Source organism: Taudactylus pleione, unplaced genomic scaffold, assembly GCF_031769625.1.
Source record: "Taudactylus pleione unplaced genomic scaffold, aTauple2 ptg000399l, whole genome shotgun sequence".
Taxonomy (NCBI): domain Eukaryota; kingdom Metazoa; phylum Chordata; class Amphibia; order Anura; family Myobatrachidae; genus Taudactylus; species Taudactylus pleione.
In genome coordinates, this window is record NW_028284801.1 from 4,008,302 (window position 1) to 4,031,042 (window position 22,741).

The following is a 22,741-nucleotide window of genomic DNA, read 5'->3' on the forward strand; positions in this document are numbered from 1 at the left end:
CCATGATAAGCTTGGGTCATATTCCATGTTTGTGTATATCCCTGAACCATGTGTAAGTGTCTGATACACTCACCTTGTTTCCTATTCCAGTGTGCTGCGCATGTGCAGCCCTGATTGACAAGCTGCAGCGTTTGGAAGGCGGAGCAGGGACATTCCTGGGCAGCATTCCCGGAGGGATGAGGCTAGGGCCTGCGCCCATGGACGCAGACTTCCTGGCCTTGCAAGCCGCCAGGACCCGGTCAGGCTGCAGTAAGCTTCAGCTACTGTAACCTGGCCAAAGGGACAACAATCGTGACCAATGGTCACAATTGCTCCGATGGTGATCCCAGGCTGCAACCTCAGTCACAGCGCTGGGATCACGCCATGGCAGCAAGGAGGTGTCTCTTTCCTAAAGACATCTCCTGCTGTATTTGCATTTTAGATGGATGGAATTTCATAGCCGCTTGTATGCTGCTCTGTAATTCCGTCCATGTCTGAATCAGGCCCAATACATAAAATTAATGCATTGAATTTCATAGTATCACATAGCATAAACAGGCAAACAAAAAAATGTTAATATATATATTTAAAAAAAAAAATGTCAAAGAAACAATAATAAAGCATAAAATAAAATGAATTTCTCACTTAAAATTCACTTATATGTGTTTCTCAGATGGCTATCCACTTCAACAAGCAGTGAAACACTGTAGGTTCACTTCCTGAAGTAGCGGGACAGCCATGTGAGACATGCATAGCAGGGAATTTTAACTGTGAAATGTATTTTATTTGAAGCTTAATCAATGGAACCTCCTCATATCACCTCATATGGGGATTTCCAAGCGAAAGAACCATGTCATACCGAATGTAACTGTACCAACACCTTTTTTTTTGCCTCTGAACCAGATTGTGCATTCCAAGACTGCTACAAACAATGAACCCAGAAGGTACAAACTGAACTCATGAGAGGTAGAAACAGTGTCGGACTGAGGCATGAGGGACCCCTCAGGAGAATGTAGGGGTAGGGACCCCCATTCCAGCCACCAGTCAATGGTCCTGCTCTGCCAAGTATCTGACCCTCTAATAGAGTAACAATCAGCAGCGGCACAAATTGAATAGCAGGATAGGCTTCTAGGGACTTCATCACCTGCAGAAAGATAAGGCTGCCCTTATAGCAGGGGAGTGGCTTCCCATTGGAAGCGCTCTCTTTGCTAATTGTAGCCCGGACTGGCAGTCCCAGGGGGAGAAAACACCTCCCCTTGGGACAGCCTGTCCAGCTGTGATTAGCAGGGAGTACCTCCAATGGGAAGCTACTACCAATTATAGGCAGTCCCTGCAGGTGGTGGATTTTACTTGGGGTGGCTGCAGCTCTGCAGACCATAAGTAAAATCCACCACTGGTAACAATGTATTCTATGAGTGCACTTTCTGTAACCTGACTGTGCCACTCCGACCGTAGGTAGAAATGTAATATATTTTCCACTTATCCTACTGAACATCAGTTGGTATGCAGATTAGACACAAAAATTTATTATTTTAGGTATATAGATATGTGATATCATTGTGACCTGTATATAGTGACCAGTATGTATCAGGTGTGTTATATTGCTGTGATCTGTGTATAGTGTGGTGTATCTCAGGCAGGGCCATAGCATGGTGATAATGTGCCCTGGGCCAACAACGCCCATACAAATGTAGCATCATGATGACACAATGAGGGGGGGCAAGAGGAACAGGAATCTGAGCAACCGGAGCATCCTAGGGAAGTGCCAGGTGGCTGTCCAGGCTGCAGCATGGTGCTGTTCCAGGCACCCTGCAAACCAAATACAGATACCACTGGGACAGTGATGGTGCCCTTCCCTTGACTCTGCTCGATGGGCAGCGTCATCTCTCACACACCACTAGTTATAACCCTAAAAACATGTATGTAATATTAACTAGTGGCACTGTGTGACATGCAAACTAGAGCATGACTATAGGGCAAAAACTGAATAACCTCTCTAGAGAGAATGGTGTCTTTCCAGAATCATTGGGGCCCCCAATGATTCTGGTCCATTGCATAGACCCCCTCGGGCATTGGAAGAGGTCATTATCATCCTCATGCTTACACTCATCAGTGTTGTTATCATAACACAATATTAGCTCAGCCCCAATGGAATGTACCATTACAGAAGTCTCTCTATGTAATTTGTCGGCAAAGGTATGAAAAAAGAATTTGTAGATCATTTTTATGAATATTAGTTTTTCCACATTTTTAAGAAGTAGTCTCCTACGCTGATCTCCTATGTGGTTCCTAGCTGTGCTAAACACTCTTTCTGAGAACGCACTGGAGGATGGGCAGCTTAAGTAAAGCAAAGCTAGTTTGTACAAGAGGCTCCAAATTTGCTTTTGTTCCTCCCAGACCGTGTGACATACTAATTTGTGTATTGTCATTAAAATAATACTCCACCATTCTGTTTAAGCTTTCTGTATCAGATTGCGTTGAGTCGACTCATCCTCCTCACCACTGGGTCTCTCTGAAAGGTCAGGATTTTTTTCCTGGCAGCAGCATTTGCAGGAGAAACTGAAACAGGAGACATCATAGTGTCATCTTTGCACTTATGGCTTTTTGTTTTTAGACATAAACAATACTGGCAAATGTTTACATGCATTTGGAAGAACAGGTCTTTGTGAGAAGTGTTTTGGGGTTCAGATTAAGGGTAAGACACCACCACACAGAACAGTAATATATGCTGCGTCACTGGACTCAACAAACAACTTCTTGAAATAGACAATATACTTTTTTAATTAAATTAGAAAAGTTTGCAGGTTTTTTTGTTTTAGAAATCAGGATATATATTTTTTGCTATATATGTATATATAACTGGGAAAAATGCAAAACAAAGAGGTCTTCTTGGGGTGAAGCAGCCTCAAACACAGTACTATGTTTTTTGGACAGATAATATAGTATACAGCTTTAACAACAACAACAACAAAAATCAACAGCACCACACAGTATGTCTGTGTGTTTAGCCTGTGTGTTTGCACTGCAGTGTGAGAGTGTGCAGTGTGTGTGACAAACAAGTGACAATGATTCTCTAGTGCCACTTCCCAGGCACCTACTCCTATCTCCAGATCTATTTACTATTAAACTGTAAAATCTAAACCTAAAAACTTAACTAACTCCTAAGGGCACTAATGGTGCTCTGATAGATTGCTAATGGCATTTTCTTTTGTACATAGTGCCTCACAGTGCTACAGCCCACAGTCCCATACCCTCTCTTTCCATTCTCCTGTGTGAAATGGCACCCAATTACGAGAGAGGGATTTTTATATGCAATCCAAAACCCTTGAGATCCGAAGCTGCGAAAGATTACACCATGCCTCGTTTAGGAATCTGAACTTGGCGTGATGACCCGAGCCAGGAATCGGAGTCACTCGGAATCCCAAAGTTCAGGTGTATTCGGTTTACAGGGAAATCGAACTGTTCACCTCTGCCTGAAATAGTGGTAATCTCCCGCCCTGACTCCCTAGGACAAACTCCCTGAAGCATGGTCAGTTGGGTGCAATACAGTGATGATGTCATCACTCTCTGGAGGAAACACTGGGGAGTAGAATAAAAAGCTTGTCTGCTACAAGAAAATGGCCACCACTCTCCAGCACATTACATACTTTCCTACTTTATTCATCTCCTCTCCTAGAGAAGCCTGGAGAGGAGAAGCAGCTTGCTACTTCTGGGGGCAGGGCCGGGCTCTGGCTTCATTAGGCCCCATCCCCAGCATGACAAAATACTGCAATTCATGGGTCCATAGAGATTGGATGGGGCTAAATGACATGTTTACACATCATTTTAGCACTGCCACTGCATACCGTTGATTACCATTTTTATCTTCCCATTCTTTCCACTTCACTAGGAAGTGGGGGGGTGCAGGAGATCCAGCCACTCTTCCGGGGGTGCTGGGGGGCTACACAAAAAAAAATGAGAACCACCCTGCAATTTTGAGGAGAGTAGGCAAGTATGGCACACTACGTTATGCGGAAAACAGTAAGGGAAATTTTGAACGTGGCTGTCTACCCAAGGAAGGGTGATGAATTATTCATGATTCGTGCTCAAAGTAGTATGCTGATTAACTGGGGATGTATTGTATTCTCCAATAGTTGGCATGTGTGTGTAGAATTACAGGGGATGTATGACAATGTGCATGAACCTGGTGGAAAGGAGAGAGTTAGAGGGGGTCATTTAGTATGTAAGAAAATAAAATAGAGTACAGCATTTTTAATGCACAATAGAGTGGTCTAATGGGCTTAAGGACAGACTTATTGGCCATCTGTGCAGGCTCTTTCTGTGACCATTTCAGAAATTATTTTTTTTGTATGTTGCAACACTTAAATATTTGGTTCAAAGCACAGTCTTCTCTCAAATATACACTTTATATATGTGCCAAATGATGGAACTGCTTTGGGGCTCATTTACAGATGGGCGTAAGTCAATTTTATGACATCCATCTCATACTGAGCAGAACACTCTTTCTTCAGCACCACATGTACTGTGTAGGTGTTGCTTTCACAATCTCCCTGAAATGCTTTTTCAAAAGTAGGCATCAATGAGAAAGAGGTTGTCATCATTGTCATTTTCCTGTGGCAAAATAAAATTAAAATACTCAATTTATCCACTATTTGTCTGTTTATCTTAGAATGTCTGCATGCACAGCCCAGAATCAGGAGCTTCAGCGCAAAGTTCTTCAGCTGGAGAAACACAACATGTGAGTGGTATATCTTGAATTTGATGGTTGTAAAGTTATTGAAAGTATCTGTTAGATGTAGAGAGTGGAAGAATAGGAAATGTGGGATTTTGTGAAAATTTCTGTTAAAAATGTACAGTATATCGGTTGTTGTGAAAATCTTTCAGTGATCCCTTATGTTCTATGTGCCCAGGTCTCTTCTTGAACAATTGCGCAAACTTCAGACCTTGGTCTCCCAGTCTGCAGGAAAGGCAGTTCAGACAGGCACCTGCGTGGCGGTAAGCAAACACTTCATTAATTATTCTCAAAGGGAACTCCTACCTTTCCATTTTTCTTTGTATATTTGTGTTGTGTGCAGGAAAGTAATGGCCACATTTAACAACCATCCTTATTACAAACTGCATTTTTAGTTTAATACTGCAGTGATACCAACGAATATGCTGTTGGTATTTAACATTACTTACCCCTCTTCTCAGTGGCATCCTCCATGCTGTCCTATTGCTGCCAGCAATGGGCTGTTGTGTCATACGCATGCACGAGGGCCAGTCTGCCTGTTGTTGTTAAATGAGTCCTAAGTGTGAAGATACTGGACCAAATGTAATAGCCTGTGATTGGCGCTATAACGGCAAGATAGTCACTAGATCTAAAGCAGCAACCCGGTTTTGCCTTTAAACTAATTGCCCTATAATTTAGTGAGAATCTCTCCAGAATCACGCCATCTCCTGAAAATCATTACCTATTACATTTGGCCCAGGGTCTTCTTTATGCTTTATGTGGAAAACAGTGAGGGAAATTCTGAACAGAATAAGATTTCCGATCAACCCAATTCTTACATAAATCATAAGATACTGCATATATTGTATGCCACTACTTGTTTATATTACATTGGTAAAAACGTACCTATAAAATGCATTTGACTAGAGAGTGCACCAGGAACATGTAAATAAATCTAAATCTTATAGAGGAGTGAGGTCAGGAACTGCCCTAAAAAAACAATAAAAGGCAATAAAATCTGCAATAAGCAAAATAAAGGTGTCAGTTGCTTTTAGATCAAACATTAAGATAATAGAAGGTATCTTTGGAGCCGAGAAGGGAGTGGTATAAGTGTCAATGACACTGTAGGTTGCGACTAACAATTCCTTAAGCTAGGTAAATACGTTGCCATCCCCGGCTAATCAGGGTAAACATTCCCAATCAGCTGAGCAGTGTGCACACAGCTTGACCCCATGTGAGCCACCTGTAAGCCCTGTACACATAGCTCAGTGCGTAGGGGCTTCTATGGGATCGGGTAGTTGGGATAAAAAATATAAACAGCACATAAGATGCAACGTCCCAATACCGGCCATTGCAGGAACATTTTAAGCCATTTATGGGGTAACGCTCCTGCAACAGTCTTGCATCATACATGCCTACTCTCCCAGGATGGCAGAGAGTCTCCCGAATATTGGGGTGATTTCCCAGCCCTCTGGAAAAGTAGGCAAATCTCCCGGCTGCAGCCACCCCCCTGCAACTTTCCCCGCTACCCCACAGACCCCCCCCCTCACAGCGGGGCTGGCCGGTGACGCGATTTGCGCTGAATCGAGTCATCGCGCCCCTGCTTCACAATGCCATTAAGCTTGGCATTGCATCATCATGCCCCGGGCATGCCACACATTGTATACAGACATTCAGCTCCTCCCTGCAGGTATGTCCTGAGAAAAGAGCTAATTAGAAATAGTGGGAATTTGTTCAGAAAATTTACAGAAACTGATATATAGTGGGTAATACCTCTTATTCACTTAAGCAAAGTGAGCTGCAATGCAAAAGGGGATTGACTGAGACATGTATAATTTCAAATATTTTTATTACATTAAATGCCATATTACACATCAAAGTTATTGTAATAGATATATTAAATTAATGTAAAAACATTATCGCTGGTGCAGACAATAAATATACTAATAACTACACTATTATAAGATAACTTGAATTAAAAGGAAGGGAATCGGTATGTAATGCCGGCTGTCGGGATGCCTCTTGTCAAAATACCGACAGCGGCATCCCGATGGTTGGTATCCCGACAGGAGACGGGTAAGTATACTTAACCTCCCCCTTCTCCCTCTAACACCAACCCTCCCTTCTTGTAGCCTAACCCTAACCCTCCCCAGTAGTGCCGATCACGGTGTTTCGACGCCTATCTTAAGTCCCGTGTCAGACTTTCAGTGTCAGGATTGAGAGCGGCGGCATCACGGCCGCCAGGCTCATATCTACATCCGAAATGAAGAACCGTAAAAATAAAGCAAAAAATAAATAACTATTAAAGTCTTGCTTAAAACTGGACGCATTTCATGGCACCTGGCCACTTCCTCAGGCAGTTACCCAATCATAGGGTAACTGCAGTGTAATGCTTAATAACAACATACAGTCATCCAGCTTCCATATATTAGAATTTAATAAAAATAAGGCTCACAGATCATAGGCAGAGATCTCTTTAAAATTATGGTCTGCAGTCTATTATACCAATTTGGATAGCAGTAAAGAGGGGTAAATAGCATCACAGATATGTCACATGCGGATTATCATATAGTAGGCAGGAATTCTAAGTTCAGTCACTGATATAATAATTACCAGCCCAAAATTAGAGTGGCAGGAAATTGTACAGTAATTACTTCTATGACAAAAACCTTTATTGGCTGGTGCCCCCAAGCAGATAATCTCATTATATATATATATATATATATATATATATATATATATATAGTCCAAGCTGGCCTGGCACTCGCAACCAAACAACAATGCTCCAGTGCCCTTTCCCAAAGTACCCTAAGCAAAGTCGTGCTATTGTTACTTATTCTGCTGTGAAGTCTCACTGAGTGCCGTTTTGCGTATCCTATTGTCTATTTTATATATATATATATAAAGCAAAAATGTGAGAACAAGTGCCGTATAGTGTAGTAGATAGTGATATATATCTCTCCTGCTTATAATAGATATGAGCATACCATATTATCCCAATAGGCTGTACATTGGGTTTATATGTCTTTTCCGGAAATTCGAATGTAGTCCTTTGCTCACTTCATAGTATGAGGTGTCACATTCCCAATTATAAACAGAAAAGAAGGGAGAGAATCACTCTCATAGTGTAGTATACCCGCCCCTCTCCCAGCCTGAGCTAAGATAGACTCACTCTTGTCTGGTGGTGGTCTGACCATCTGTCTCTTCTTCAGCCAGGCCTGGGAGTGGGAGTCGGGACCGTCCCTGCTGCAGTGCCAGTGCTTTCCCTTGATGCCTGCATAGGCACTGGGCGGCAGTGGCTAATGGAGGAGGCAGAGCCATGCGTTGTTACTACTCGGCTATGCAAAAACCCATGGGAGGAGTGGCCACAGCCATCTTACTTGTCTTGTAGCTAGAATGAGCTTCTGTGCAGAAGCTCATTCTGACCTGACCGCTGCGCTATCTGAGCTGAGCTGCAGAGCCCTGGGATACCCCTAAGGCATTCCAGATGCCCTAGGAATTTGCTTAGAATGCCTATGGCCGGCTCTGAGCTCCTGAAATGGTCTACACCCCTCAGTCTCCACTTGTATATGTTGTTAGGTACACACCTGAAACATTTTACTCACTTTACATGATTCTCTTAGCGTTGGAACAATCTTGATAACAATCGTTTTCTAGTGTGTGCACTACTGAATTATCTGTTCATGGGCTAAATGTGATAGGCTGCAAGATTCAAAAAATCTTGAGATTTCAGTGAGTTAACAGATAAATTTAAAGTGGCCTTACTAAACGTTGCCACTTTAAATTTATCTGGTAACTCACCAAAATCTTGGGATCCCACAACCTATTATATTTGGGGGTAGGTGCAAGCTGCATGGCGTGCAAAGCTCGTTGTCATTATAGCCTCACTCCCATTGTGCAGTGCTGCAATTTACAACATTGTGCAGCCAAGGTGGGGCTATGATGATTCAAAACACTAAAGAGGAGTGGAGGATATGGGAGGGTGGCCTTGGTCTGGGGGAACTTGCCAACATTCATTAGTCTACTGGACATTCTGGGAGAGTAGGCATGTACAAGTATGTGTTACTGGCATTTGCGGATTTTACCTAGGGGCTGCAACATCTACCACCCACAAAAAGCCCACAGTCCATGCACTGGCACTGGCTTCACATTGCTTTCTACTGCTAATCACAAGCCAGATTATATCAATATTTTCTTCCCTTGCAGGTACTACTGCTGTCTTTCTCTCTCATCATTTTCCCCTCCATGAGCCAATTTACAAGAAACAAAGGACAAGAGGGCAATGATTTCCTTCCTGTAAGAGGTAAATCATAATTTAAAATAAACATACTTTCATGTCAGCTCCCAATATCCAACAAAGTCCGACAGAGTTTCCAAATGTGTGAACCAAACAAGATGATATATATATATATAAGTATTAAAAATAAGTTAAACTAGAAATCAATTTATCAAAAGCTGTCCATGTAATTACAAGAAAACAAAAATGCAACCATACATTATAACATAGAATGTTCATCTCTTTATAATATTATGGGCGGCAGCCATTTCTAGAGCACCTCATGTTTGTCTCAGGTGTAAAAATCTGTGAAAAATAAAAATAAGGGGAGCCTAATGGTAAATTAAAATAGGTCCAACAAACACGGACATGCACCATAGCTAACCAAATACTCACATAAGCAATAATACCAACAGGAAGAACCCTTTGTTGGGGCACTGCTTCAGAGTGTACATGACAAATACATTGTCAAATATAACTTTTAATATATCACTATTACAATAAAAAAAGAGTTTAACAACAATAGGTACTTTTCACTATAGAACATACACCAAGGGAAAAAATGTTGTTTATAGAAATAAATGTTCTAGGCGAAAGAAACATGACACAAAAACATATGGGAAAACACCAACAATGTTTATAAATTCTAGCAAGTGTCCCTCAATAAGGAATTGGCTTTAGTTATGTCAAATTCCCGGCTGGGTGAATAATTTTTTAAATAGAACAATATTTTGTTATTCTTTCACAACCTAGTCAGGGTCAACCAAGTGAGAGATTTTTCCACATGATATGTATACACCGTAGACTCCAAAGCGCTGCAAATGTGTACACCAAACATATATTTTTTATGATCAGTGATCACCAACTATCGCATCAGAAAAATAAGTAATTTTTAAGCACTTCAAAATGGAAAAAGAGGGTAAGTATATAGGCCCTCATTCAGAGCCGCTCGTTAGCGGCAGTACGCTCGTTCCGAGCGATGTTTGCACATCTGCGCATGCGTACGCTTTTTAGTACGCATGCGCGAACCAGTAAGTGCGGCCGAAAATCCTTTGTACGCTATATAGCGAGTGCCTGCTATTTTGAGTGACAGAATGAGGCGTATGTGGGTGGTAACAGGGGAAGGTGCTTGAAAATGGGGAGTGGAGATCCGAACGCAGGCGTGCTTAAAGGTCAAAACGGGCGTTTTATGGGTGTGTATATTTAAAACAGCAGCATCATTGACCACGTCACTGGGTTATTTTATAGCCAGAACTGCACGCAAATTTGTGGTAGCAAACACCAACCACAAGAATAGCGAGCAGTTCATACGCTGGTCGATGTACTCGATTAATCTAATAAATAGCGGACATGACGTAGGATGCGTGCGGCCAGGGGGCGTTTTTAACAAATAAACGAGCGTATGTTTTGCTCGTTCGTTCAGACTTAGAGGTGTGAACACACTGCAATGTGCGTACGGATCATTTAAATAGCCACCCCTTGTTTTTAAACGAACGACCGCAAATAGCGTCCGGCTCTGAATGAGGGCCATAGCATCATATGATATTGATAGATCCTCTGGCAATACTTAATTGCACTTGGTGTATTAATACTAGGGCTGGTGTATTAATACTGTATTAAATCTATGTGCACCGACCCCCGTATTTTGGTTTTGGATCTGGATTTGATTTTACAAAACCACCCTTGCGTGTTTTGGATCTGTATTTTTTTCTAAAAAAAATCATAAAACATAATTTGGGCCTGTTTTTGTTCCTACAGTGTAATTAATCTCAATAATATTTATTTCCAGTAAATTTTGACCACCTCACAGTTCACAATATTGATTTCATCCAGTTTAGGCCAAAAGGTTGCATCAAGCTACCTGGCTGAATAAACTAAGCGACAGCAGTGGGCGGCACTAACATGTGGCAGTTCAGTTTCCAACATGGCACAGAGTGGCACTCCAGCGGCAGACAGGATGGCAGTTTAATAAACTATAAAATTAAAAATGTCAGCAGCAATGCCCCAAACAGCACATAATGCAAAGCAAAGAGGTGCAAGATGGAATTGTCCTTGGGCCCTTCCACCCACCCTTATGTTGTATATTGTAAACAGGACATGCACAGTTTAACAAACCAATTACTTCAGCGACAGGGACTGCCAATTGTGGCTGAAGCGATTGGTTTGTTTGGGCCCCAACAAAACAAGCTACCAATGGGCAGCTGGCAATGATCTCTCCGTGCACACACTGGCTTTATAGAGGCAAGACGTTGTCGCCATCATCATCCGATTCCTCACTCTCATCAGTGTGTACATCATCTTCACACAAAATAAATTCATCCCCACTGGAATCCACCATTACAGCCTCAGGTGCTACAATAATTATTGAATGTAATTACAGGTAAAGGTCTTCCTCGTGAAATGTATCATTCATTTTGATGAACATCATCTTTTCCACATTTTGAGGAAGTAGCCTCCTACGCCGATCGCTGCTCCTACGCTGATCGCTGACAAGGTTTCCGGCTGTGCTGAAAACGCTTTCTGAGTACACACTGGAGGGTGTGCAGCCCAAGTAAAGCAAAGCTAGTTTGTGCTAGGGCCTCCAAATTGTCTTTTTTTTCCTGCCAGTATGGAACCGGACTGTCTGACATCCCTATTTGGATGATATCATTAAAATAGTCCTCAACCATTCTTTGAATGGTGACAGTATCACATGGAGTAACGGTAGAGGTCTCATTAATTGTAGGCAATTCTTTTAGACCCAACCAGATGTCAAGACTTGGTTGTGTTGACTCATCTGCATCACCAGTGGATCTTTTTTTGGGAAAGTTTAATTGTTTCCTGGCAGCCGCACTTGCTGGAGAAACTGAATGAGGTGCCATCTCTGCATCATGTGATGATTTAGCTGACAATTTGCTTACCAATAGCTCTTTGCACTTCTTCAGATCTGTGTCCGTTGGGAAGAAAGACAACGTATGACTTAAACCTAGGATCGAGCACGGTCGCCAAAATGTATTGCTCTGATTAAAAGATCCTGACAACCCTTGGATCCTGGCAAAGCAAATAAAGGACTTGAACTACAAGTCTGACATACTTAGCAGAATCACTTTTGTTTCAGCTCCTCCTTCAGTTTCTCAAGCTGCTTTTCCAAAATTACCTGACTTAAGCTGGCCGTGTCTGAACTCACTTCACAGGTGACTACTTCGAAGGGTGTCAGCACTTTGCACAACACAGAAAGTATTTTCTACTGAGCTTGAGTAAGGTCCCCTTCCTCTTCCTATGTCAATGTCATACTTTGTTGTGTAGCTTTGGATTACTTTTTGCTGTTCCTCCATCCACTCAAGCATATAAAGGGTGGAGTTCCACCTCATAACTACCTCTTGCTTCAGCTGGTGACAGGGCAAATTCAAAATTTCTTGCAGGCCACGGAGTGCATTTCCTGCATGGTCCAGTCATTTTTAACAACATTTTGCACCACCAAGTTAATAGTGTCAGCAAAACATGGGACGTGTTGGAATTCACCCAGCTGTAATGCTCTCACAATATTGGTGGCATTGTCAGAAATCACAAATTCCAAGGAGAGTCCAAGCAGGGTAATCCATTATGCAATTACTTTTTTTCAAAGAGGTTGTCAGTACACCTCTTAGAGAAATCGGTTATACACAGAGTAGCCTGCCTCCGAATAAGTTGCTTTTTGTTAGATGCTGCTGTTGGTGCAGCTGAAGGCAATACACCCTCCCAGTGGGCTGTTACAATCATGTAATCTTGCATTTGCCCTGTTCCACTTGTCCACATATCTGCAGTTAAGTGCACAGTGGGTACAGTGGCATTTTGGAGGACACTAAGTTTTTTTTGTTTTGTTTTTTTAACGTCCCTGTACAGGCTGGGAATTGCTTTTCTAGTGAAGTGGGATGGGATTTGGTAGCAGGGATACAGGACCTCAATTAACTGTCTAAAACACACTGCACTAATGGTGGATATTGGATGCACATCTAATACCAGCATAGATGTTATGGCATCAATGATCTGCTCTGCAACTGGGTGACTGCTGTCATACTTGCTCCCCCTTGCAAAGGATTGTTTAACAGTCAATTGTTTTTTTAGAACACTACCAGTAGTCTTCCTGGGCCCCTTCTGGGATGAAGATCAACTCCCAGAAGAAGTAGGTGTAGCGCTCAAGAATTCTTCTGAAGAATCCAGGATAGGGGAGGACTGAGTTAGCATTATCAAATTGGATGCAGGACTACTTCCAGTCATTATTGAGGATATGGTTGATGAAGGTGTTGGTGGTGAAGATGCCAGGTGCTTGAATCTAGCAGAGAGAAGGGAGGTTGCTGACGCTGGACTGCTTGTTGTTACTTTTTTAGCCAAAGTTTCTGATTTTCCAAACACTTTTGATGGTTACACTGTAGATAACGTAACATGGGGAAGGTTCCTAGAAGGTTAGGGTCCCTACCTCTACTTACTCTGGCATGACAATGGGTATAGATGGCTTGACAATTGTTGTCCGGATTTGGGTAGAAATGATTCTACACATAAGTAGTGTATTTTTTTTTTATGCCTAGGCATGACAATGGGCTTTACCTTATCATGGGCAAAAACTGTTTCCACTGGGGCCTGATTTACACAAACAACATCCTCATCATCAACATCCTTATTAGCATCAGCTACTCAAATATCCTCCTCATCCTGGTGCACTTCCACAGAAGCATCCTCAATTTCTATATCAGCATGTTGACTTGTGCTGCACATCCCCACATTTGCAGAGGATGCACAAGTGGTGGAAGGAGGTTCCTCTTTGAGTACAGTATTGGAAAGATCAGGCTCACACAAGGCACCCGCCGAAACACTTATAGACTTTCCTCAGGGATTTGTGACAAGAAAAGAACACACTGCGCTACCATTTACAGTGTCACAAGGTTTTTTATGAATAAGAAAATAACACACTTACTACCAATTAGTGTCACAAGATTTTCTATGATTTTCTATGAATAAGAATAAGACACCACTACAACTTAGTTTCACAATATTTTTTATGAATAAGAATGACACTGCACTACCACTTACCCTTTCAGACATACCAAGAATCCCGGGAATTTGGCCTGCCTCAGCCAAATTCCCATTTTGCCGCTTATGTCTGAAAGGTACCTAACCGGGAACACGTTCCCGTTTAGCCAACCCTTCAATCGACCAGGGTATTTCCCGACTCTTAAGTCCCGGGAAATTACCCTGCTTACAGTATGTCTGAATGGTGCTATCCGGGAATTTACTACTCCCGGGTTGCACCAAGCAGCTTTTACATTGGCAGCGCAGAGCGCTGCTGGTCATTACAATGAATTGGCAGCGCAGAGCGTCCTATAGGACGCTCAGCGCTGCTGCTCATTACAATGAGTTGGCAGGGCAGAGTGTCCTATAGGATGCACTGCGCTGCTGCTCACCACCACCCCGTGCCAGTGGCTGTGGCGCTGACAACCGAGTCAGCGACCATGGCCGGGTCCTCAGGCACAGAGAACCCCCAGCCGGATGCCGGGGACACACACCGGCGCTGGAGACCGCCAGTGATTCGCAGCCACAGCGGGCTGCCCACTTTCCCGCTGGACCACCAGGGCAGATAGGAAATTATTTATTTTATTACCTATTTTAATAGTGGCTGCAATTTGATTGGACGGCTGCCTGCTGCATGATGATGACATCCTCAGCGGCAGCCGGGGAGGGGATAGGTTAGGAAGAGCAGAGGAGAGGCAGGTGATATTTAAAACTAAGGGTAGACGCTGTAGTGCAGGGAATCCCAACCACGGCCCTCAAGGCACACTAACAGTCCAGGTTTTAAGGATAGCCATACTTGAGCACAAATGACTTAATTAGTACCTCTGTAATTTTGATTTATCCATCTGTGCACAATCATGGATATCACCAGTACTGTTAGTGTGCCTTGAGGACCGAGGTTGGGAATCACTACTGTAGTGTGAAAGGGGGGTCTCGACCAAATACCCGGGAATTTGCACAGGAGAAATTCCCGGGTCTAAGCAGGAAATTTTCCGGGTCGTATTTCTGAAAGGGGTATTACAGTGTAACAATATTTTTTATGAATAAGAATAACACACTGTGCTACAACTTATAGTGTCACAATACGTGGATGATAAACTGCGATCTGGCCGGCAGTGTCACTGAACAATAATAGCGTATCTAGCACACAAAAAATACCTGAAATAAATAGCTTTGTTTATTTTTTGTGGAATGATAATTTTATTTAACTTTTATACACTGGGGAAGAGCACCCCTGAATTGACAGAGCACCCCCTGGATGACACAACACCGCTTTATGTACTGCAGCCCTAGCCTCTTGATGGACAAGACAACACAACAGCACCCCTTTATGTGCAGCAGCCCCAGCCCCTTTATGGACAACACAGCAGTCCCCCTTTATGTACTGCAGCCCCAGCCCCTTTATGGACAACACAGCAGCACCCCTTTATGTACTGCAGCCCCAGCCCCTTTATGGACAACACAGCAGCACCCCTTTATGTACTGCAGCCCCAGCCCCTTGATAGACAGGACAACACAGCAGCACCCCTTTATGTACTGCAGACCCAGCCCCTTTATGGACAACACAACAGCACCCCTTTATGTACTGCAGCCCCAGCCCCTTTATGGACAGGACAGCAGTCCCCCTTTATGTACTGCAGCCCCAGCCCCTTTATGGACAGGACAGCAGTCCCCCTTTATGTACTGTAGCCCCAGCCCCTTTATGGACAGGACAGCAGTCCCCCTTTATGTACTGCAGCCCCAGCCCCTTTATGGACAGGACAGCAGTCCCCCTTTATGTACTGCAGCCCCAGCCCCTTTATGGACAGGACAGCAGTCCCCCTTTATGTACTGCAGCCCCAGCCCCTTTATGGACAGGACAGCAGTCCCCCTTTATGTACTGCAGCCCCAGCCCCTTGATAGACAGGACAACACAACAGTCCCCCTTTATGTACTGCAGACCCAGCCCTTTATGGACAACACAGCAGTCCCCATTTATGTACTGCAGACCCAGCCCCTTTATGGACAGGACAGCAGTCCCCCTTTATGTACTGCAGCCCCAGCCCCTTTATGGACAACACAGCAGTCCCCCTTTATGTACTGCAGCCCCAGCCCCTTTATGGACAACACAACAGTCCCCCTTTATGTGCTGCAGCCCCAGCCCCTTTATGGACAACACAACAGTCCCCCTTTATGTACTGCAGCCCAAGCCCCTTTATGGACAGGACAGCAGCACCACTTTATGTATACTGCAGCCCCAGCCCCTTTATGGACAGGACAGCAGCACCCCTTTATGTACTGCAGCCCCAGCCCCTTTATGGACAACACAGCAGTCCCCCTTTATGTACTGCAGACCCAGCCCCTTTATGGACAGGACAGCAGCACCCCTTTATGTACTGCAGCCCCAGCCCCTTTATGGACAACACAGCAGTCCCCCTTTATGTACTGCAGATCCAGCCCCTTTATGGACTGGACAGCAGCAGCCCTTTATGTACTGCAGCCCCAGCCCCTTTATGGACAGGACAGCAGCACCCCTTTATGTACTGCAGCCCCAGCCCCTTTATGGACAACACAGCAGTCCCCCTTTATGTACTGCAGACCCAGCCCCTTTATGGACAACACAGCAGTCCCCCTTTATGTGCTGCAGCCCCAGCCCCTTTATGGGCAACACAACAGTCCCCCTTTATGTACTGCAGCCCCAGCCCCTTTATGGACAGGACAGCAGCACCCCTTTATGTACTGCAGCCCCAGCCCCTTTATGGACAACACAGCAGCACCCCTTTATGTACTGCAGCCCCAGCCCCTTGATAGACAGGACAACACAGCAGCAGCCCCTTGATAGACAGGACAACACAGCAGCAGCCCCAGCACAACAACACTGCACCCTTGAGAAGCTGAAAACACGTGCACAGACAGAGCAGCACAGAGCATGTCTGTTTTGTACACTCTCCACAGTCTTTATAGAATCTAAAACCTGTGAGAATCCGACAGCAAGATGATGACGTTTTGCCTGGTTTTGGATTCAGAGTTAGATGGGAAAACCCGAGCCGGACTGGGATCCCCTATGTACGGGTGGGTCCGGTTCTCAGAGAACCGGACCCGCTCATCTCTAATTAATACGCCTTTTACCATCATAGAAAATTTGCAGATATTATTGAAAGGCATCATAGAAAGAAATGTCAAAATCCAGAAAGTGCAATAATGTTATTAACACAAACAATATTTATTCAAGATCCATATTTACTACAAAAATTATCACAGTGGAAATAATGGTTGCAATAGTATGATTTTGTTCCTTCCACAGACACACTGTTGTAACCAATCAATAAGCCACTTGTCTTGCCCGTCAGGTCTAAATAATAACAAATTTCTGCTGATAAGAAGTTTAACAAATCTTGGCGATACAGACGTCCCTGAAGCTCATATAGACATGGTTTATGTAGACAGAAAGGAATTAGAGTTGTAAAAGCCGCAGCTACAACCATCTGGATCGGCTGTGTGCCCTGAGGCAGTGAACAGGCAGCCAGAGGGTCAAGTGAGCTGTGATTACAAATGGAAGGAAGAACGGTCACCTCTGCTGTCTGTGTAATTGTTAACCGGCATGACCCTTGATACAATGCATTGCAGGGTTTCACTACCAGCCTGGATGAGAGGGTGACGAGAGGAGGAGGGAAATACCTGTGTAAATGAATTAGTGAGGTATCAGCAGAGTTCTCCAATGCTGAATGAATGTTGCCGTCTGCGCCGGAGCTACTGCTGGACGCACGCATTGTTCACCAGTATCAGCCTGGTGAATAAACCCACATACAGAGGGTGAAACATGGGGAATTTGACATAACTAAAGCAAATTCCCTATTGAGGGACACTTAATAGAATTTATAAACATTGTTTGTGTTTTCCCATATGTCTTTATGTCATGTTTCTTTCACCTGGAACATTATTTCTATAAATAAAATTGTTTTTCTTGGGGGGCATATGTATCAAAGCTTGATGTGAGATAAAATTGTGAAATATATATCACCAACCAATCAGCTCCAAACTATCATTTCTTAAACACAGCCTGCAAAATGTAAGTTAGAAGCTGATTGGTTGGTGATATATATCTCACAATTTTATCTCACATCTAGCTTTGATACATATGCCCCTATGTGTATGTTCTTTAGTGAAAAGTACCTATTGTTGTTAAACTCTTTTTTGTATTTTATTTTAATAGTGATATATTATAAGTTACATTTTACAATGTACTGTATTTGTCACGCACATTCTGAAGCACAACCCCACAAAGGGTTCTTCCTTTTGGTATTATTGCTACCCTTTTGCAAATAATACTTCTGTGAGTATTTGGTTATACTGTTGTTAACCCAGAGTAGCACCACCAACTGTGCCTATTCTTAAGAGGATACACAGCCCAATATTATTTGTATAAGATATATATATATATATATATATATATATAGTATAGCGTCAGGCGGCACTCGAGACGACTTGTAAATAATACACAGACCGCAATACGATGTATGAATCAACGTTTCAATGCTACTGCATTTTCGTCAGGATACAAAAGAACAATGTGAAATGATCTTACCTTTATACATCAAGACACCCATGTGCACAGACGCCACCGGAGCCCGCCGAAAACGGAAGTCCTGTGACGTCACAAGTGATTACCCTTCACCATAGTAACAACAGACGGAAGCCTGCAGGTATCAAAATTAGAGAAAAGGCATAACATATGCACTTGTTAACTCTGCTGAATGCATGTACATCGCCTAGTGGCTGAAGCATGCCAGTACTGACAAAAGTATATCAACATTTGCATGGAAATTAAAGACAGTACACAGAAAAAAATGATAAAACACTGCATAAGGTGCACATAATGAGGTGCACATAATGACATCTGTAATATTGTCAAAAATCTAAGACGCAATATGCGTTGCATATTTAACTGTGGCATTATAAAAAGCACTGAATACCTGATTGTTCATTTAACCCTTTTGGGGTCAATATATCTAATTTGTGTATCCATTTACACTCAGATTGCAACAGCTGTAGCGATCTATCGCCTCCCCTAATTAAAGGGGGTACATGATCGATTATTCTATACTTGAGAGAAGCCAAGCTATGCTTTGCCTCAACAAAGTGTTTAGCTACTGGCTGTTCTGCATGTCCTTTCTCAAGAGCCAGCCGTATGGCACTCCTATGCAGAGCCATACATTCTTTGAACATTCGATCGGTTTTCCCAATATAACATTTGCTACACGGGCATGTAATCATATACACCATGAACTTCGTGGTACACGTCACAAAATGCCTGATCAGAATCTTTTTACCTGTTTGCGGATGGTTAAAGCTCTCCCCACTGATCATATACCTGCAGGTCATACAATTTGCGCATTTAAAACAACCTGGTTTAAGTGGTCTGATACGATTTTTGAGATTGACAGACTTAGATGAGGTTATGTCGGATTTTACCAACAAATCTTTCAGGTTTTTTCCACGTGTGTGGCAATGTAAAATAGGTTGTTGGCCCAATGTTGGTAATTCTGTATCTGTAGCAATGATTGGCCAGAACTTACGTACCTGGTGTTTTACCACAGCACTACCTGTGTTAAATCTAGTTACCCATGGGGTACGTGCCTGTTTCTTAGGTTTGCTGGTCGATTCCAATAAAGTCGCCCGGGGTTGTAAAAGAGCTTTCATTTTTTGTTTTTGAAGAGTCTGATAATTATAACCCCGTTTCTCAAATTTCGAAATCATCAAATCAATCTGTGTACTCGCTACTGTAGCGTTGCTGTTGATTCTACAGCAACGAATAAACTGAGAATAGGGGAGACTGTTTTTCAAACTGGAAGGATGGAAGCTATTGCAATGGAGAATATTATTCCGATCTGTGGGTTTTGTATAGACCGTGGTGTTGAGTGCGGAACCATTTTTAGATATTAATACATCTAAATAGTGTATGGAATCCTGGCTAATCTCAAATGTAAATTTGACAGGATGTGGCGAGTTGTTATGCCTGTCCAACAAACTAGTAAGAACGTCACTTGGACCTGACCAAACAATCAGTAGGTCATCTATGTACTGAACAAATACGATGATATGTTTAGAAATATTAATGTCAGAGAAGAATAAGTCATTCTCTACACTAAACATGTAACTGTTGGCCAGGGAGAAAATGGGTGGCTATTCTTAATAAATGTAGTTTCGATCTCATTTTACTTGTCATAGAAGAGGCCACTAAAGAATTAAACTCCACCAGAGAAGCCATTAAAAAACTGGAATCAGTTTCTAAACCATTATTAGCAGCAGATGTATCAATGAATTGGTTAGAGAAGCTGAAAACACAGTTGGACCAGTATACCAAGGATCTAATCCGTTTTAAAAAGAACAAATTAACTAAGGTCCAAACGGACTATGATAAACAATTTGTTTATAGCTGGCTCACAGGGACCAGAAGTGGTGAAAGAACTTGGACCAAACCAAGACGCTTTTATAAATTTGCCACACAAACAGATTCTTCAGCGGATTCTAACCACTCAGCAAGTGACCAAGATTCTACAGTTACCCCTTCTACATCAAGGAGTTTCCCTTTAGGGGTTTCCACCAGGGCACTGACACCAGATCAAAGAGGTGTGTTACACGCAGATCGGGGCAGAATAAAAGGAAAAGGCAGAGCCAGCAACAAATGACCACCATTCCAGCGGAGAACATAGTGTTCAATCTTTCCAACAGACAGCTTTCTAGTAATGAACTGAAGGTTCTCAACCGCGGCCTGTCTTTCATCCCGACAACCCACTTTGACCCATTTAAATGGGAGATTGAAACTTTCAAACTTAATAGATCACTAAGACTGAAAGAACATTTTCAAAAGAATCCCTGCAATATTCAGCAGTCTCAAGAGATCCCGGATAAATTATTGGCCATTCAGGCCAGTTCTAAATTTGATCCGCCATCAGCTAGTCACTCAATTAAAACTTTCTCCAGACTGGTCAAAGATTCAGTACAGTCAGAAATTAAAGGAGCTAAGATCAGGTCTCCGAATTTACCAAGAGAAGAAAGAGAAGCTCTCAAGGATTTAATTAGTTATGAGGACATCGTAATCCGTCCATCGGACAAAGGGGGTTCGATCACTATCCTTAACAAAAGCGATTATATCGCAGAGATAAATCAACAATTATCGGACCCAGAAATATATTTGAAACTGCATGGTGATCCCACACTCATCTTTAAGAAGGAGTTGGATACCTTGTTGGAACACGCAGTGGATGAAGGACTCATATCCTCTACAATCAAGAAGGCTCTTGGCACGGACTGCCCTATAACCCCACTTTTGTACACTGTGCCGAAGGTGCATAAGTCATTGGTTAACCCCCTGGGCAGACCTATTATATCTGCCCGAGGTTCACTTTATCAGCCGGTTACCATTTACTTAGATCACTTTCTGCAGTTGTGTGTCCAAAAAGAAAAAACTTATATTAAGGACACGACTTCTCTTTTGAAAATATTAAGTACGTTAACAACATTATCATCAGAGACATTTTTGTGTACTATAGATGTAAAAAATCTTTATACCTGTATTCCCCAGCAGGCAGGATTAATAGCAGTCCGTCTTCTCATTACTAATAATCCAGTGTATTCTGGACCTGATATCAATTTGTTCATTTCTTTAGTGGAATTAACCTTGAAGAAAAATTATTTTTACTTTAACGGTGAATACTATCTCCAGCTCACAGGGTGTGCCATGGGCTCAGCGGTGGCCCCCTCCCTGGCCAACAGTTACATGTTTAGTGTAGAGAATGACTTATTCTTCTCTGACATTAATATTTCTAAACATATCATTGTATTTGTTCGGTACATAGATGACCTACTGATTGTTTGGTCAGGTCCAAGTGACGTTCTTACTAGTTTGTTGGACAGGCATAACAACTCGCCACATCCTGTCAAATTTACATTTGAGATTAGCCAGGATTCCATACACTATTTAGATGTATTAATATCTAAAAATGGTTCCGCACTCAACACCACGGTCTATACAAAACCCACAGATCGGAATAATATTCTCAATTGCAATAGCTTCCATCCTCCCAGTTTGAAAAACAGTCTCCCCTATTCTCAGTTTATTCGTTGCTGTAGAATCAACAGCGACGCTACAGTAGCGAGTACACAGATTGATTTGATGATTTCGAAATTTGAGAAACGGGGTTATAATTATCAGACTCTTCAAAAACAAAAAATGAAAGCTCTTTTACAACCCCGGGCGACTTTATTGGAATCGACCAGCAAACCTAAGAAACAGGCACGTACCCCATGGGTAACTAGATTTAACACAGGTAGTGCTGTGGTAAAACACCAGGTACGTAAGTTCTGGCCAATCATTGCTACAGATACAGAATTACCAACATTGGGCCAACAACCTATTTTACATTGCCACACACGTGGAAAAAACCTGAAAGATTTGTTGGTAAAATCCGACATAACCTCATCTAAGTCTGTCAATCTCAAAAATCGTATCAGACCACTTAAACCAGGTTGTTTTAAATGCGTAAATTGTATGACCTGCAGGTATATGATCAGTGGGGAGAGCTTTAACCATCCGCAAACAGGTAAAAAGATTCTGATCAGGCATTTTGTGACGTGTACCACGAAGTTCATGGTGTATATGATTACATGCCCGTGTAGCAAATGTTATATTGGGAAAACCGATCGAATGTTCAAAGAATGTATGGCTCTGCATAGGAGTGCCATACGGCTGGCTCTTGAGAAAGGACATG

At 42.7% G+C, this 22,741-nt stretch overlaps 1 protein-coding gene across 1 annotated transcript in view; it reads left to right on the forward strand.

Moving 5' to 3' along the window:
• The window catches only part of CREB3L3 (cAMP responsive element binding protein 3 like 3), a 68,738-nt gene that overhangs the window by 35,403 nt on the left and 10,594 nt on the right, over positions 1–22,741 (forward strand). Inside the window, exons 7-9 of the mRNA XM_088446457.1 lie at positions 4,649–4,717; positions 4,890–4,974; positions 8,897–8,993. Of these exons, the coding sequence (XP_088302583.1) occupies positions 4,649–4,717; positions 4,890–4,974; positions 8,897–8,993 (251 nt within the window). The remainder of the gene's footprint in view (positions 1–4,648; positions 4,718–4,889; positions 4,975–8,896; positions 8,994–22,741) is intronic.